Here is a 17,850-nt window from a genome sequence, read left to right on the forward strand (position 1 = left end):
GTGTATGTATATATATATTAAACCCTCCCCCAGCACAACGGCTTCACTTCTACCCCAACCTCGCTTTCGAACACAGAGAGGCTCCCAGCGTCCAGAGGAGAGTCCCTCGGGGCAGGGTGGGCGGGAGCAGCACCAAGGCCTGGTAGGCTGAGGGAAAGGACCTGAGTGACCCTGGCCCCATCCTTGCTTCCTGAGGACAGGGTTGGGGAGGGGAGGGCTCAGTCCTTGAACCCCTGAATACTGCAAAGAATGCGTTTCTGGTGTCCCGGCAGCGTGATCCCCATCTGCACCAGATCCCTGTGGTCAAGAAAGGGGCTCGTGAGTGTGTGGGCTCAGACCCCAGCGGCCCTCCCCTGCCAGGTCCCCAGGGTCCTCACTCGACTGTCAGGTCCAGCACGCACTCCATGGTGTCCAGCCCGGCTGAGCGGAAGTGCAGAATGTAGCGTTTCATGCGAATGGACTCCAGCCACTCGGGGACGCTTCGGTAGGGGATCCCGTCGGAGCCACTCAAGCTGGGCAGGCGAAGGGTGACCCTGTGGGACACGGGCTGCTTCAGTCCCGCGGCGGAGCCAGGGGCTGTCCTCGGCTTTCCTGAAACCGGGGCTCAGCCTGTGAGCATCTGTGGCCGGCATTCAAGTTGGTGTCTGGGCACAGAGATTATCCAGACTTTGTGGATTAGCCAGGCCATTGTCTCGAAACCCATTTCCTGGCCTGCTTCCTGGTGTGCTCACAGCCGTGGGCAGGCTGACAGTCCTGGGGCGGTGGCGGCCCCGAAGTTCCCCACACGGTTACCACGGGCCCATGTCCACTGCCGTGGCCGGTTCTGGGCAGCGGGTGGGGCTGGTAAGACACCAGCGGATCGACTCTCCCCGCTGAGAGGCAGAGGCAGGAGAGCTGAGGCCCAGGCCTAGCTTTGGTCATGCCTCTCCAGGGTGGCCCCTTGAGCTCTGGGAGCAGCCCCTGATTGCCACCTCCAACCTTGGCTGTTACTCCTGCCGTGACACCCACGATACAATGAGTGTTCCTGTACTAAAGCCAGCCAGAGCCAAAAACCATTAGCAAAGTAAATCTACGGAGGGGAAAATATCCAACATTCCAGAAAGATTAGCACACGCCGTCTCCAGTGTACGAGGGAGTCGTGTTCCAAAAGATAGTTTCAAAAGTTGGAACGCGGAGCACATTTTCTCCCAGAAACAAGGTTATATATGGTGGTTGGACACAGAGGCCGGCACGCCAGGGCTGGTTGGCCCGATAAAGCATGTGAAGTCCAGCCTTGCCCGTCTCCCCCGCCCCCCCTCCGCCCCACCGGCTCCTTCTCCACATCCTGCCAATGTTTTCGGTCAAATGCAATTCTGACCATGTCCCTCCCGCGGACAGTTTTTAAAAACCGGTCAATAGTTCTCTGTTCTCGGGATAAAGTCCAAACTCAGCAGAGCTGGTTCTCTTTGGACTGACCTCCTACCTCTCCAGCTTCATCTCTGGCCGCTGCCCCTGAACCGGGGCCACCACCACCCTGCACCTTTTGCCGTCAGCCCCCCGTCAGCTCCTCAAGCCCACGCTGGGCATGTGATTTGGACGCCCTCCCAGACCCCCTCGTCGTCACGACACGCGCCCCACTGCCCACTGCTTGCCAGATTCTCTGTCATCCCCACCCCAGTCTAAGTGACCAGGTGTCAGCTTCCAAGCCCTGCTCATATCCGCTTCCCATCTCACTGTTTGCTTCGTATCTTCTATCAAACGACAGCTATCAAGGGTGGGGCTGCATCTCCATCCACCAAGGTGGCCACTCCCCAAGGGAGCAGGCCATGGCTGTGACTCCTCTGTTGGACTCTGACTGGAGCTCTGTGGGCTCAGCACTTGCTGGGTGCGGCTGAATGCCTGTGTCCACCCTAGATCTACCCTCTGAATCCCGTGGCCCTCCCCAGCGTGGTTACTTGGGATCAAAGTTGGCCATGGTCCGCAGGATGTGCGGGGTGTTCAGCAACTGCTCCAGCTGTGTCTTCAGCTGGTGGAAGGGGGGCCGGTGGCCATAGTTGTAGGTCCAGCAGTTCTTCATTAGTTCGTAGAGAGCAGCAGGGCAGTCCACGGGAGGGGGCAGCCGGTACCCATCCTCAATGCTCTTCATTACCTGCAGCGGGGAGAGGGTGGGGGAGGCCCGCGGTAGGAGGCTAACCTGGCAGCCCATCAGAAATCTCTGTTCATGCAAGATCATTGCAAAGGAGCCTCTAACCTCGCCCCACCCCACCCCCGACCACTTGTAAGGAGAACAGGGTGTGGGTCAAAGGGGACAAGAGGAGACAAGTGCAGAAAAGCTGCATCAGGAAGAAGAAACAAGGAGGTGTGCAGGAAGAGCCATAGAAAGATGTGGGGAGAAGACTGGTGTGGGGAGCACCCGGGCTCACCTCCTGATTGCTCATCTCCCCATAGGGCTTGTCCCCGAAGCTCAGCACCTCCCACATCACAATCCCAAAGCTCCACACGTCACTGGCCGTGGTGAAGATCCGATGGGCGATGGCTTCGGGTGCTGTCCAGCGGATGGGGATCTTGCCTCCCTAACAGGGCATGCAGGGCAGAAAGGTGATGTGAGAACACACCCCTCCTCCATGAAGTCATTTGTCCACAGGAGCACACATCCTGTATTGGTTGCACATGTGTGCCTGTGTGCATGGCACGGCGTTGTGGGGGCCAATGTGTCCGCAGCGAGGACGGGGCTCTCACCTGGGTTTCGTAGGTACCATTGAAGTTGTCCAGGAGACGGGTAAGGCCAAAGTCAGACACCTTGCAGCACAGATTCTGACTCACTAAGATGTTCCTGGCGGCCAGGTCCCGGTGGACATAATTTTGGTCACTGAGGTAGGTCATACCAGATGCAATGCCCAGCAGCATGGCCACCAGCTGCCCAGGGACCAGCTGGTCCTCCTGCTCCTGCAGCAGGGTGAGTGGGAGGGTTTGGGAATGAGCAGGGTTGCCTCTTCCCAGACCAGGAGCCAATACCCAGGGTTCCAGGGTGCATCCCCCTTCCCAGCTGGTCCTCTGCCCCTTTCTCACCCTCAGGAAGGCATCCAGGGCTCCGTTCTCCATAAATTCCGTGATGATCATGATGGGTTTTCCTGAGACACAAAGCACGTCACCATGGCAGCCTCCGCCCCATCTCCACCCAAAACCACCAGAACCAGATTTCCTGCCCTTGGCAAACAGCTGCCCTCCACTTCCGGTGGTCCCCCCCCCCCCACACGCCTGGAGACCAATCTTCATACTCTTTGTGACAACGCCTTCCAGGTGCAGAATGTGCGGGTGGTTAAACTGGCCCATGATCGTCGCCTCTCGAAGGAAGTTCCACCACTGGCCATCGGGAGACGTGTCCTTCAAGGTCTTAATGGCCACAGTCTTGCAGTCCTGGCTGGGGATTCTCAGGGTCCCTTGATACACTTCCCCAAACTCTCCTGGGTGGAAAGAAACCAGGGTCATGGCCTGAATCATGGTCAGGCTCCCCACAGGGGACGGATGACATCCTCCAGGCCCCCAGTTCTCCTTTCCTCTCTGGATCAGACACCTGGCGTGCCCTTCCTGGGACAAGGGCTGGGCTGTACTTCCTGGGAAGGGGACAGGAGTTGGGGACAGGAGTGCATCTCTGAAAGCTTTCGGCACTGTCTCCTGGGTTAGCACAGTTCTTAGCTAACGGTGGGTGCTCAACCGGTGCTGGGTCAGTGGTGCTGCACGGTGGTACTGGGGCGGCTGGCCCTGGGCCAGAGCTCGAGTGACCGTGGAGGCTGATCACTGCCACTCTCTTCCACGAGTTCCCCTGGTCAAGCTTGGCCGGCTTGGCCGCACAATCAGCAAGGACACTGCCAAGCTTTGTTCCCTGCTCAGATCCATTTCCCCTGGCGACCCAAGGGATCAGGGCAGCCCAAGGACACTGGGCCCCAGTGGGGCGGAATGCAGGGCGAGGGAGGCTCTGAATCTCTCCCACCTTTGGGAACCATCTAAGAAGAGCCTGATCCTGGGCACAGTGACCCCCCACCCCCACGGACAAGGATGCTGTGTCTAATGCTCTTTATCGAAACTCCGTAACCAGAGGCAGACGGGTGTGAGGCGGGGGCCGCTCCAGCACACTGGATAAGGGCTAGAACAGGACCGCAGCCGGCTGGCCAAGGGTGCAGGGTTCATCAGGGAGGGAACTCATCTGAGTCTGGGGCCAGCACAGACCAGCTGGGCTCTGCAGGGACAGCCTGCAAGGACGCGGCTCTGTGCTGCCACCCAGAGGGACCAGGAGGGCTCACCTTCCCCTATGACAGTGTCCACCGCCAGCCAGGCTGGATCGAGCTCCTGGGTGAAATCCAGGGCTCCCTGGGCAGGGTCCTCATAGGCCTGGAGGTCCACGTAAGGCTTCAGCCACAGCTTGTCCTCTGCGGAGAGAACAGGGGGGACTGGGCCACGGCAGTGCCAGCAGCGGGGCTCAGGAGGAAGGGGGGAGGGGCCGGCCGCAGACCTCCAACTTCTCATCCTTCTGTTCCCTGAGGGGTCCTGTTTTGGCCGAAGTGGGAGACAGTCTCTATCCTCAGCAACGAGGACTCCGCGGCCAGTGCTCCTTTCTCCTGTCTTTGCACGAAGCTCCTGCGTCCTCCCCCCCAGGCCCAGAGCAGCGGCCCAGACCCTGACCCCAGAGTGTCCGTGGCCTCGAGTCACCCAGTCTTCCCACGGCTCGGTGACCGGGACGTGCCTTGCCCTTCCTCCTCACCCCTGCCGGCCATGTGCCTCCCGTCGCTCACACCTCATTCACATTCCCAGACAGACCTCTCGCCCGCCCCACTCCTCGGCTGGGCTGCTGACTCCGCTCTTTGGGGGCACCTAATGAGGTGGCCAGCAGGGAGCCCACATGCTTCGGAGGACTTCGGGGAGCCTGCCAAGCGATCCCCCTCCTGCCCAGCCTTTGCTCACGACCTGGCCAGCCAGGATGGGGGAGGCTGCCCAGAGCCCAGGTGTTGGTGCCGCGGCACCAACAGATAACAGGTAATTGCACAGAGCCTCTGGGGCACCATCAGTACAAAGTTAATTAACCGACGTTAATTAGGTAGCAAAGCACAGGAAGCCTAAAGGCCATAGAGCTCACTTGTGTCCCCGGAGTTGGGTTCCTCGGTCCCATCCCAGGGGCACCTCCCAACACATCTGCACGGGCACACGTGTGCACTTGCGAGTCCGCACACCCTCACACACGTGCTTCTAGCTCACCTCCGTCATGGACACGTTCAAGCTGCCTCTGTTGCCGCCGCCGCCGCTGACGTCTCCTGTGGGGAGAGAGAGGGTGGATTTCTTCAGGGTCCCAGGACCATGTCAGGGTCCCAGTGGCCTCCAGGGTGCAGGGGGAAGGTGGGGGCACAGTGGAGCTTCAGTGCTAGGGGATGAGAAGGGGGTTGGGGCTGCACTCAGGGGCCTCTGACCAGACAAAGGACCCAGGCTGGTGGCTGGGGAGGGGGAGGGGCGGCACCTGGAACGGAAGACCAGGGTCCCGAGCAGCAGCCCCACGCCCAGCAGCAGCCCAAAGACGATGGCCACAATCTCGCCTCCAGTCAGGCCCCTGGAAACTGTGGCACACAAGGTGAGGACATCGGGGGTCAGCGTCCATGGCGACGATGAAGACCAGGGGGCAAGCCCAGGGCAGGTCCCTCTGTGGGCCTTGAGGTGTGTCCCCTTCGTGGGGGGACAGGTGTGAGAGAGAGAACATGTGCTGCCTGTGGCTGGGCACTCACTGAGCCTCTAGGACACCTGAGGATGCTGGCTCGCAGCACCGAGTGTCGGAAGGTGTGTACGAGGTCAGTACGGGGCGGGGACCTGGTGTGAGTCTGGAGGTTGTCCCCTGAAGCAGCTTCTGTGTGGGGGGTGCATGTTTGCACACATGTGTGTATAGAGAGAGGGTCACCGAATGGCACCGGGTCTGAGACGCCTCATTGGGACGACAGGTGATTGTATGTTTGGGGCAGGACAAAGGAAAAGCCACTCACCTGGTGGGCTAGTCCGAAACTCATGGTCAGGGGAGAAAGGGCCAGGGCCCAGCGGGGTCAACATCCGGACCCTGACGGTGTACGTGGTGTCTGGCTGCAGTTCGGTCAGCAGGACCCTGGGTTCTAGCACCATCTGGTGCCATTCTTCATCCTGTGGGTGGGGACTTGTGTGGACTGGGCTGGGCGAAGCCAGACCTGGTGGAGGTGATGAGAGGTCTTGCAAGCACATGGGGCGGGGGTGCGTTGGGGAACAACCATGGCAGGGCTCGGTGTAGGCTTTTCTCCCACAAGAGCCATTCTGCACCCCCACTGGCATGTTGGGGCGTGCCAGGCACGGACACGGAGACTCAGCTGCGTCCTCACCTGGTTCAGCACGTGTAGCTCATAGGTCAGGTTCCCACCGGGGCTGCGGGGCCGGGACCCGTCCCAGGTCAGCTCCAGCTGCCTGGGCTCCTTCTTCACCAGCCTCAGCGACAGGCCTGGCAGAGACTCTAAGGCCAGAGGGTTCCAGTGGATTTGGAAGAAAAGAGGAAATAACTTGATTAGCTTTTCGATTGCTTCCCGCCCATCAGTTTGTTCCTGTGGTTTCCTCCAGGGCCAGCCCCTCCCCAGGACCCTCACCTGCGTGCCCCATGCCGATGCTGAGCAAGGCGCTGGCGGGCATGGAGCTGCCCAGCCCCGACACCCCATTGTGGGCTTCGACGTGAAAGGTGTAGTTGGTGTAGGGTTCAAGGCCATCGATGCGCACAGCAGGCCTGGTGAGCCCACTGGCCCCAGGGGAGAAGTGCACACTCCCCCCACAGGGCTGGCAGAGGCCTTCGCCTTGCGCTGCTCCGTGACACAGAGAACACCCCACGCTGTAGCTCACATCCTGGCGCCCCCCCATATCTGCTGGGGGTGCCCAATGCAGGGAGAGCTGAGTCCCCGAAACAGAGAAGCTCAGGTTTTGAGGGATGGAAGGGGGACCTGTGGAAGAAGAGGGGCCATCAACAGGAGCCCAAGCTGCTGGGTCCCCACCACCCCAATTCTCGAAGTCCTCCGAAGGCCACCAGGAGATGTTACTCCCACTGAGGGAAAGTAGCTTAACCTCGGCTCTGCATCCTTCCGGGGGAGCGAGGGCAGGGGAGCACCCTGGAGCCTGACCCCACTCACTGCCCAGTGTCTGATCAGCTCTGGGCAGTTCCAACCCGAGAGCGGGCTGGCAAAGGCCGGACACCTCCTTGCCGATGGCCGGGCCCTGCCCCAGGACTCACGCGTGCACGGTGCCTGCGGGCCCTCCCCGGGGGCTCGGTAGTGGCCGCTCTCACAGGTGCAGAGGGTGGCCCCCTCAGGCTCCGCCGTGCTGTGTTGGGGGCACTCGAGACAATGGGGTGAGTCCACGTCGGCCCGGTAGGAGCCGGTTGGGCAGGCTGGAAAGAGGGCGCAGGGCTATGGCTGTCGAGTGTCTTCACAGGTAGAATTGCACCCTCCACACCCCCTTTTCTGCAGTGGAAACACCCCTGCACGTGTCTCCCTGGGGTCCTCGGACACTCACGCAGTTAAATCATCTCTGACATGGAGCCTCGGTTTCCTCCCTCCCTTGGCACCCTGGACACTGCCGTCTCCCCCTCCCCCTGCAGGTGGTCACCGTGTCCTCCAGTGTCCTTACCAAGGCACCCCTCTTCGCCTTCCTCATAGCCAGGCTCGCAGTGGCAGCTCCCCACCGGCACCAGCCACTCGCCTTCGGGGCTGCAGTGCATGCGGGGTGCTCCCGAGGGGCCGGGGCTGGCCTGGGCATGGGGCAAGCAGGTTCCCGTCACTTCCACCAGCCCCGTGGGTCCGGGGAGGGTGTTCGGGAACTGGGCCAGGCCTTGCACAGCCTGGGGACAGCGCAGGTAGAACACCCTCACGGCCACCAGCGCCACACAGGCCCCCGGGTTGTGGAAAGCGAGGTAGAGGCCGCGGCGGGTCAGGCGGCCCAGTAAGCAGTGCTCCACGTTCATTTTCACCTCGCCCGACACCAGGTCTCGAGTGGTGAAGCTCTGGTCGGCAGCCACCGTGGTGACCTGGGAGCAGGGACAGGGGAGCAGCCACACAACAGAAACAATTGCTGGCTTAACACCCGGCAGTTACACGACCATAAACCGCAGGCTTGTTCCATGTGGGCTACCGCACCGAGCATTTTGTGTGCACGATGCTACGGTCCCTGCGATGATCCTTCCAAGTGGGACGAACAGCCGTCCCGTCTAACAGACCAGGAGACCCAGGCTGGGAGGGGTCAGCGACCTTGTCTGAGAACACTGAGCTGTGTGGGCTCAGCTCATATAATTTCTGCTCTTCGAAGTGGTGGTCCCACCTCAGTGCCAATGGGGTGATCAGTTCCAGTGTGTCATAACTAATTTATTACTAATAACACACTTTATAACATCCTCTCTTTGGCCAAAAAAAAAAAAAAAAGTGAGCACATCCTATAATCATATGTTCCTAACTCTCCAGCATTCCAGTATGGTGTTTGTTTTTTATTTGAGTAGGAAAGGGATGGTGCGAGAGACAGCCTGCCGAGACCTGTCTTCCTACACAACTGGAGCGACACTCCTGGGGATGGGTGTGCAAGAACGTTGTGGGTGCTGATGGGAGAGGCTGAAACACCTCTTCCCTGCCCGCCATGGCATGCTGCTGTCTCAGCGGGTGCCTGCAGAAGCCCCCAGTCCACCAGGATGGCACCTCTGTCACTACGTAAAGACAAGGAAGCCAAAGCTCAGAGAGGGTAAGTGACCCAAAGTCAGGGCAGGTGAGATGCAGTTCATCTGCACTCTAGTCCCACCATCTGTTCCTCATCTGACGCCTAGACCCTCTTCCTGTTTCTGGCACCTTCTCTGTTTCTTAGCTGAGTGGGGACATGGAAAGGAGAGAGTGAGAGGATCAGGGGCAGGACGGAAATGGCACTGAGGGGTGCAAGTACCTTCTGGAACATGGGCCGTCGGAGCTGAACGCCCACGTCCTGGTCACTCTCCATGTACAGAAGGTTGAAGGTCTCCTTGCAGCCCAGAGGCCCGGCTCCCCCGGGGAAACTCTTACAGTCGCGCACGGTGAACCGCAGCTCCACGTGGACGCGCGAAGCCTCCTCCCCGCGGTAGATCCAATTGGAACGAAGCCAGTGGTCGGTGTCCCCGCCTCCTTGCACCGGGCAGTCCTGGTACATGTACAGCGGTGTTCCATTCAGCATCTGCTGCACCCCACTCCACTGCCGGAGGAAAGTCAAAGTCAGATTCCGAGTCATCACCTGCTACCCAGACTCTCATTTTCTAGAGTCGATGGTGAGGAGGTCGGAGTCAGAGCCCCCCAGGTTCAAGCAATTTTCCTGCCCTCTCCCCAGCCCTCAGCCCCACAATAGTACTTTAAGTGTTAGGGTGGGGGATTTATTTGGATCTGGGACAGGCAAGAGAACCCTCCGTCCCCACCTCCCTAGCCAGTCCCTTCGAGAAGCCTCCCCAGGCGCAAGGGTCTGAGCATCAATGTTGATCTGTTTTATCACCGGAACCATCAAGTCCCCCAAGGGGACTTTCACAGCAAAAGCTCATTTGTAAACCCTTTCTGCCTACTTGCTCACAGAGGAGGCTGCTGAATACCGAGGCCCCTGGGCTTGTGGAGAGCAAGAGGCAGCATAGAACTCTTCTGCATAAGGGAGTCTGCCCTGGCTGGTGTGGCTTGGTTGGTTGAGCATTGTCCTGTGCACCATAGGGTCACTGGTTTGATTCCCCACCCTAGTTTTGGTTTAATCATTCACCTATTGTTGGGCATTTAGGTAGCTTCTAGGTTTATTCCTTAAGTAAACATGTACAGATTTCTATAGACCTATTGGATCAAAGGGTAAACATATTATTCATTTTGTAAGAAGATACTGCCAAATTGTTCTCCATAAACATACTGTATCAGTTTATACTTCTACAAACAATGCCTGAGAGCTCATTTTCTCCAAAGCTCATCACTGGACGTTGATAATTTTTTTACTTTTGGCCAATCTTATAGACATTTTAATTTACATTTCCTTGAGAGGAGGTTGTACATTTCTCTTTTGTTCACTGGCTATTTGTATTTTTATGCAATTATCTGTTGTCTGATATTCTATTGTTATCATTTCTTTCTTTATTTATAATAGAATTTAATGAGGTGATCGATTGTTATTTTCTTTCTTTTTTTTCTTCTTTTAGAGGAAGAGAGGAAAGAGAGAAACAGAAACATCGGAGAGAGAGAACATCAATTGGCTGCCTCCTGCATGACCCCCACTGGGGATCTGGCCCACAACTTGGGCATGTACTCTGACCGGGAATCACACTGGTGACTTCTTGGTACATGAGTCGACACTCAACCACTGAGCCACACCGGCTGGGCTATTGTTATCTTTTGATTGTTCATTTGGATGAGCTTTTAAAAACAATATTATAGACATTAATCATTTGCTTGAAATGCATGTTTCAAATACTTTCTCCCTGCCTGTCATGCCATTTTACTTTGCTAATAATGTCTTTGATGTTGACATATATTTAAAAACTTTCTATAATAACATCTGTAGTCTTTCCCTTTATGATTTTGGAGTTGTGTGTTGTTTGGGAAGCTGTCCCATCCCAAACTTATAAAGATCTTCTATATTTTCTTATATTTTTGTAGGTTTGGTTTTTAGGTTTAGATTTCAATCTCCCTAGAATCTATTTTTTTGTGAGTGTGTATAGCGTGACGTGGAGATGTAATTTTGCCTTTTTAAAAAAAAGTTATAGACATCCAATTGTCAATTTATTAATGAGCTTATACTTTCCACATTGATTTGCAATTCCAATGTTAACACATACTAAAATCTCATATATGTAGACCTGTTTCTGAACTTTCTGTTTTGTCCCACTGACCTGAATATTCTGTGCAATGATACACACCTTCATTATAGTTGATGTATAGTTCTGGTGTCTGGGCAAGTCTCCCATTTCATTATTCTTTCTTTTCAAAAAATCTTAGCTATTTGTAAGTATTTCCCCTTTTGGATAAACTTAAGGAAAACTCCAAAATTCTATAAAATATTTCATTGATATTTTGGTTGCAACCCCCTTATTTTATAGAGAAGAGACTATGAGAACCTTACCCAAGCAAGTTCACTCTCCCAAAGGCTTTCACTCCAGTATAACGCAGGGGTATTCCTGGCTACTCTCAGCTCTGGGAAAAGGCAAGGAACTAGGAATTTGGGGTTGCGCCGGGCAGGAGCATTAGGTTAGGGAGTTCACAGATTGGGCAAGGGGTGTGGAGGCACTGAAGCTGGGATGATAGCGCCTGTTCTTAAAAGGCAGCTGTAATGAAGAAGCCAAGTGGAAGGCATCATGCGGTGGAGGGCAGGTGGGAGGGTGGTGGGTGGTTAATGTGCAGCTCATTAGCTCGCCTGCAGCTGGAGCCAGGAGAAGCAGATGTTCCCAGCTGCAACTCGCCTCTCCCAGTAGTGAGCGAGGGGGAGAACCAGCTGCCCAGGATCAGCCACCAGGATCCTTTCACTTATCACTCAGGGGCTGCTGGCTGCTATGTGGGTACATTCTGGGGAGCCTGGAGCTGAGTGTGTGTTTTGAAAAGATGAGGAGAGAGGACAAGCTAGACAGTGAGAGTGTGTGACAGCGGCTGTCTTCGTGTCCTCCTCGTGCGGTTTAGCCTGAGCTTCAAAAGGTGCCTGGCTTCCACTCTGGCCCAATTAGGGAGGTTATTTGGGTGGAGGTGGCAGGGGCACAGTGAAGGCCCGTGGGAGCCAGCAGGTGGACCTGCAGCCCTCATTGTGGAGTGATTAGCTGGTTTATGAGATGAGGCGCCTATTAGGGCTGGCCTAATCCAGGATTTTCCCAGCAGCCCCTCCTGTAGGATACATTATGGTTTAGTCTATTAATTCTAATTACAGGCTACTCTGTGGGAGAGCCAAGATTAAGCCAGGACCCTAGGACCCAGAGGGGAAGAAAGCAAGTCACCCCAGTCCCAGAAATAGAGGCCGATTCCTGCTGGACTAGGAAAGGGAAAGGGGGATACTCCGAGAACAGGCTTCAGGACGGGAGGGAAGAGAGGCCTAAGCCAGAGTCCCGGAGGCCGAGGCAACTGGCCAGCCTCCCACAGTTCCTGGACAGCTTTGCAGAGTGGCCAAAAGTATTCTCAGGGACTCTCAAGACCCTACCTCTGCTCACAGGGTTTTAGGAATAGCGGAGGGACTTGGAGCGGACTTAAACAGCTGGAATGCATTGTGTGCTTGCACTGGGGGAGGTGGGGGGTGCAGGGGCTCAGGGACCTCCACTGAAGCTGCTTCTAACTTTGGGGGGGGGGTCACAGACCCTTTGAAGAATGTGATGAAAACTGTGGCTCTCCTCTCCAGAAGAAAAATGTCCACGTACATATACACAATTTTGAATACACTTTTGTGGGATACCCTGACCTCCTGCAACCTATCTGTGCAACTCCATGGGGATGAATGGACCTCAGATGGAGGATGCTTTTCTGTTTTGGTCTTAGCTCTCAACCATCCCCTGGATTGTCCGGTCTCTCCCCAGATGGTCCTCAGAGGTATTCAGCCCTCCCTCACTGGGGCAGGGAGGGGAGGAGCCAGGCATTGAAGCCTTCCCCATGGGGTGAAGCCTGACCCCCCCAGGTCCCATTCAGAAGGCTCTCTGAGTCACCTCCCATCCCCCTCCCAGAGGAGACACTTCCAGTTTTTCCTGCTCTTTCCTCAGTTCCTCCACCCACCTCTCCACCCGGTTCCCAGTGGCCCTCAGCTCTGAGCCATCCTAAGTCCTTCCCGCACCACTTACCCCATCCTCGGGATCCAGCAGCCAGCCCAGCTCTCCCTGTGCGGTGCTGGTGTCCATCAGAGTGACTGAAGGCAGGGGAAAGAGGCCTGTCACCTCCGGGGGAGGAGGCCCCACATGTGCACACATTCCTCATTTGGGGGCCCCAACCCCCTAGGCTCCAACATCCTGTTCCTAACAGCTGGGCCTTCCTGAGGGTTAGGGGAGTGGAGAGTTCCAGGGACCAACGGCCTGCTGTTCTCTGAAGTGTGACAGGAGGAAGACCAAGCAGGGCAAGGGTTGGAACTTTGACCAACGCCAATGCAGGATTCTGGCGTTAGGAAGAGCTGCCTCACAGACTTGCACCCTCTCACCCAGTGGGGGACCCACCAGCTGCAGAATGGAAGGGTGCCGTGGACAGACAGTTGCTCAGCCTCTGGGGGTCATGAGTGGGTAGGATGTGAACAGGGACCTTAGAGGTGGTTTCTGGGTGGGAAGCCCCCACCCCTGGCAAAGGGCCTGCTCTGCCTGGGATTGGGGCTTGGAGTGGGGTTCAAGGCTTAGCTCCGAGTCTGGGAAGTTGGGGGAGCAGGGCTGGAGAGGGTGGGCAAGCCTGCCCATGGATGATGGCTTGACCGTTGCACCCCAAGTTCCTACCCTTCCCCCAGCGGTAGGTCTCTGTCGCCTGGCTTAGGTTGACATTAGGTGACTTCCTACCTCTGACTTCAGAGGGTTCGGGTCTTTGGGTTGGGCACCGCGGCTGGGACTGCCTGGGCACGAGGCCCTCCCATTGCTGGGGTGGGGGTCTGGACGCTGCTCCTCGCACCCCACCCCCAGGCGCAAACTGCTGCCCAGCAGGGGCGGGTGACTGGCCCGCGAAGGCAGCTGTTCGGGGTCAAAGACCAAAGATTCGCCTGGCCAGTCGATGCCCAGGCGGCGCTAACACAGCAGCGCAGGAGAGGGGCGCGAGCAGAGGCCTCAGGAATGCCGGCTCCGGGAGGAGGGTGCCCGCCGGCCGGGAAGGGTGATCGGGGCGGGGGTCTGTACCTTCCTTGGCGCGAGCCCCTGGGGGCAGCGGGGTGCAGAACAGCAGCAGCAGCAGCCCGAGCCCCAGGGGCCAGCGCCACTCCATGGCGCGCGGCCGGACCTGGGACAGTGGCCCGGACGGCTGGGCCAGGTCGCGAGGACTGGGAGAGCCAAACAGGCCTAGTGGGGGCGGGGGCGGGGGCGGGGTCGGCGCGGGGGGCGGAGTCCCGGTCTCACCTGGATCACCTTCTTAAAGGGACAGTAGGGCAGGAAGGAAACTTGTTAGACAAGTAATAAACTTCAAAAGCCGGAGGCGTCTTGACCGGAATGAGACTGCCGGCGCCGCCTAGTGAGTGGGATTAGGAATTGACTAACCCAGTGCCAGTTCGACCCTACCTACCCCGTCTTGATCCAGCCTTGAGCCTAATTCTATCTCGGACTTGAACTACACCCTTGTATTCTCCCCTCTCCCTCTCTCCAGGGCCCAGCGCTGTCACAGACACCGAGGAAGCCAGGGGCTTTTCCTCCAGCAGGGCAGGTGACACAGCCGCAATGCAGGGCGGGGTCCGCCTTCTCAGAAGCACCTGGAAGGTTGGAAGAGGGAGCCAACTCAGCCGGGCACTTGACTGACGTGAGCCTTCAGGAAGTAGGGGCTGTGAGTTGGGTTTTGCGTGGCAGGGATTGGGAAAGGCATGAGCAGGGGCCCCAAGGCAGGGCGCCTCGAGGTGCGTTCTGGGAGTGGTGAATGGACCAGTTTGACAGCTGGGAGCCAGGCAGCAAGGCAGGCATGGGCCAGAGCAAGGAAGGTCTTGGTAAACATGTCAGGGAGCTTAAAAGTACCTTGCACTTGACAGAGCAGACAAGGAGCATGAGGGGTTCCCAGCACAAATGGCAGAGAAGGAGGGAGAGGGTCCACCTTGCTTTAGCCCTGTCTAGGGGTGCCCACCCACAGTCCCCCCAACTTCTCACAGAGAGCCTTATAGTATATGTAATAGCTGCTTATTCATTTCTGTTTTCCATGCAGCAAGCCTGAAAACATCAAGAGAGTAAGATGGTCCTTGCCTTGCCCTAAACAAACTATCTGAGTCCTGGCCGGTTTGGTTCAGCTGTTAGAGGGTGGGTCCACAGACCAGAGAGACCCCAGTTCGGTTCCCGCTAAGGGCACGGGCCTCGGTTGCAGTTTGTCCCCGGCCCCTGTTGGGGTTGTGTGGGTGGCAGCCAGTCTATGTGTCTCTGTCATATAGATGTTTCTCTCTCTCTCTTCCTCCCTCTCTCCCTCCTGCTCTGTCTGAAGATAAATGCAAAAATGTCCTCAAGTGAGGATTAAAAAAAAAAAAAAAAAAAAAAAATATCTGAGGAGAGTTGGGGCTAGGGCATAAAGCAATCACACAGGTGACCAAGATGTCAGGCAGGAGTGGACCCCTGTGGAGGTGCAAAACTGGGGTGACAGAGGCTCAGAGGGGAGTGGTGCATTCCTTGAGAGTGGGCAGTGGCCTCCACTCCTGGGGCCCTTGCTTTCTACACCCCTCCCTGGCTCCATCTCCTTTGGGTGAATCATTCATAGTTTTTCTATTATTTAACTTGCTGCATGTTTCGGTCACTGTGGCGGAAGGGAGGTGGTGCATTCTAGGTGCTTATTGCACTTTCAAAAGTCAATACACCTCAGATTTAAAAAAATACAAATAAGTATAGGAAGAAAAGGGCTCATAATGTCCCAACCCGTACTCATTGGCATAAAAAAAAAAGTAATACATGTACCTTGGTTGAAAAATGTATGTGGAACAGAAACAAAACAGAAGGGAAAGTCGAATTCTCCTCTTCCCACCCTCCAATGCCTGTGCCCCCAATGTACCCCCATCAACTTTTCCTGTGACTCTCCCAGGATTTCTCCCCCTATGTGCACACATCATGTTTCTCCCTCTACTCCCACACATACATATGCTTTTAGAATATATACACAGAGGGGCCACGGGACCCAACCGCTCTGCACCAGGGGCCTCTTTCTACTGGAAGGACTTTGGGGGGTGGAGGCGGAGGCCCCTGCAGGCTTACGGGGGTCAGAGCTTTATGATTTCAGCGGGGAGGAATGGGCAAAGGGTGCATAGCCAACAGAAGGGGGGAAATGGAGCAAGCTTTGGACAATTGCTGCTAGGAAATCAGCCAGACTGTGGTGAGGTAATGCATGTGTGCGTTGCTGTAGTTTGTTAAAGTTACAAGACTCTGGGGACTCAAGGAGGTGGGGGAGGGCTGCTCGGTGCAGGCAGAGTTGGAGTCAGAGGAGCCTTGCCTTTGTTTAAGCTTGCGTCTCCATTCCAGGGCAGGGATGTTGCAGAAGGGGCGAGCAAGCCCACCTCTGGCTGCGTCCAGCGGGATCCCAGCTGACAATCCCTCATTCCGTTTGTTGTGGGAGGAGGCACGCCCTCCATTTGGCCTCTGTCCTTAACTAGCAGCGAAGCTTTGGTCAGGTTCTTTACACGCCCTAGACCTGAGTTTCCTGCGACCTGGGTGATCTCTGAGGCCACTTCCAGGAAAGATGGTGCAATTCGGAGCCTGACAGTGCCTGTTTCCATAGCTGTACAATGGGCTTCACTGTGCCCACCTCCTAGGGTGGGTGGGATGATTCAAAGAGGAGAAAGTGCTTTGCTAACTGTAAGTACTGAACAGATGTTACTATGCTGGGGGAGCAATGAGGCTAAGGGGGGCCAACATTTACCACCCCAAAATATGCCTTTTGGGATATTGATTTTAAGCTAGTTGAAATAAAAATATGTCTTTTGGGCCCAGCCATTGTGGCTCAGTGGTTGAGCATTGACCCATGCACCAAGAGGTCACTGGTTCGATTTCCAGTCCAGGCACATGCTCAGGTTGTGGGCCCGATCCCCAGTGTGGGGCATGTAGGAGGCAGCCAGTCGATGTTCTCTCTCATCGATGTTTCTCTCTCTCTCCTTCTCCCATCCTCTCTAAAATCAATAAAGAAAACAATGCCTATTGGGATATTGATTTTAAGCTGGCTAAAATAAAATAAAAAGACTCAGAAAGTGTCTTTGACCTTCCCCCTTTACCTGCCTCAAGAAATTCCGATAGGAAAACCTACACTGCCTAAGGAAGAGGGCATCACTGCAGCCTCATAATACGAATAAACTGAACGTGGCCCACGGGGGAACTCTCGCAGAGCCTGCTTGTTGAACTGCCACTTGTTTGGGGCAGTCCTGCAAGAATTCACTTGCCACACGTCTGCTCTTTCTCATCTACCTGTGAATTGCCCCCTTTCCCTTTAAAATCTCAAATCGCTGTCCCGCCCCAACCCTCTTCGCCCATAATGGCATATAAACCTCAACTGCCAGTGGGTCTTTGGGTCTCATATCTATGGCACCCCTCCCCCCGTGTGCATCAAGAATACATTTTGTACATTTTCTCCTGTTAATCTGTCTTATGTTCATTTGACTGTTAACCCAGCTAGAACTTAGAAGGTGAGAGAAAAGTTGTTTGTTGTGTCCCCGCAGGGCTACATATGACTTACTGAGCTTCTCCTTACTGAGGCCTCCCGGGCTACTCCCGGAGTGGAATGACCTCTGTGACTAAGACATCCATCTTTTCTTCTTTTCAAAGATGTTATATTACAGGATAATCTGCGTAAAATAAATGACACCCACCCCAGTGTGGGTTCTGACAAATGCAGACACCCTGGTAACTGTCACCTCCGCCGAGTTACAGAACACGTTCATCACCCAAAAAAGTTCCCTCGTGCCCTTTGCAGTCCATTCCACCTCCGCTCCCCGGCTGCCTGTCAATCTAGATACCTTTCTCCTGGTCCAAAATATCACAGAGTCTCCCACATTTGGCTTTGTCCCTTCAGCATGGGCCCTACGGCCCATCCACATTGTGGGCATCAGCAGTTCGCTCCTGCTTGCTGCCCGGCATTCCCGGTGGGGGTGCCCTAGACATCCCCGGCTCCTTGCTGACCTGCGGTAGGTAGATTCCACCCAGCCTAGGTCAAGGCCTTGTATGTCCACAGGCTCTGGTTAAAACCCGGCTTAACCGGGAGAGTAATG

General features: G+C 56.0%; 1 protein-coding gene across 1 annotated transcript; it reads right to left on the minus strand.

Annotated features, from left to right (window-relative positions):
• Positions 1-202: 202 nt before the first annotated feature.
• On the minus strand, positions 203-13,939 carry EPHA1 (EPH receptor A1). Its single transcript, XM_036247540.1, has 18 exons — positions 13,820-13,939; positions 12,797-12,861; positions 8,941-9,222; positions 7,648-8,044; positions 7,253-7,408; positions 6,621-6,965; positions 6,363-6,490; positions 6,000-6,150; positions 5,486-5,582; positions 5,230-5,285; positions 4,281-4,406; positions 3,258-3,443; positions 3,049-3,110; positions 2,719-2,925; positions 2,403-2,552; positions 1,935-2,128; positions 378-533; positions 203-297 (listed from the first exon to the last, which is right to left on the minus strand). The coding sequence occupies exons 1-18, from the start codon at positions 13,902-13,904 to the stop codon at positions 219-221; spliced, it is 2,922 nt and encodes a 973-aa protein (XP_036103433.1). The 5' UTR covers positions 13,905-13,939; the 3' UTR covers positions 203-218.
• Positions 13,940-17,850: the final 3,911 nt, after the last annotated feature.

The sequence above is a fragment of the Molossus molossus genome, unplaced genomic scaffold (assembly GCF_014108415.1).
Source record: "Molossus molossus isolate mMolMol1 unplaced genomic scaffold, mMolMol1.p scaffold_m16_p_7, whole genome shotgun sequence".
In the NCBI taxonomy this organism is placed as follows: Eukaryota; Metazoa; Chordata; class Mammalia; order Chiroptera; family Molossidae; genus Molossus; species Molossus molossus.

Bases quoted from the DNA above. Each gene is read 5' to 3' on its own strand.
- EPHA1 (XM_036247540.1), bottom strand. From the start codon at position 13,904: ATGGAGTGGCGCTGGCCCCTGGGGCTCGGGCTGCTGCTGCTGCTGTTC. The intron at 7,409-7,647 runs GTAAGGACACTG...CCCTCTTTCCAG, and splicing joins AGGCGAAGAGGGGTGCCTTG to CCTGCCCAACCGGCTCCTAC. The intron at 4,407-5,229 runs GTGAGCTAGAAG...TTCTCTCCGCAG, and splicing joins TGAACGTGTCCATGACGGAG to AGGACAAGCTGTGGCTGAAG.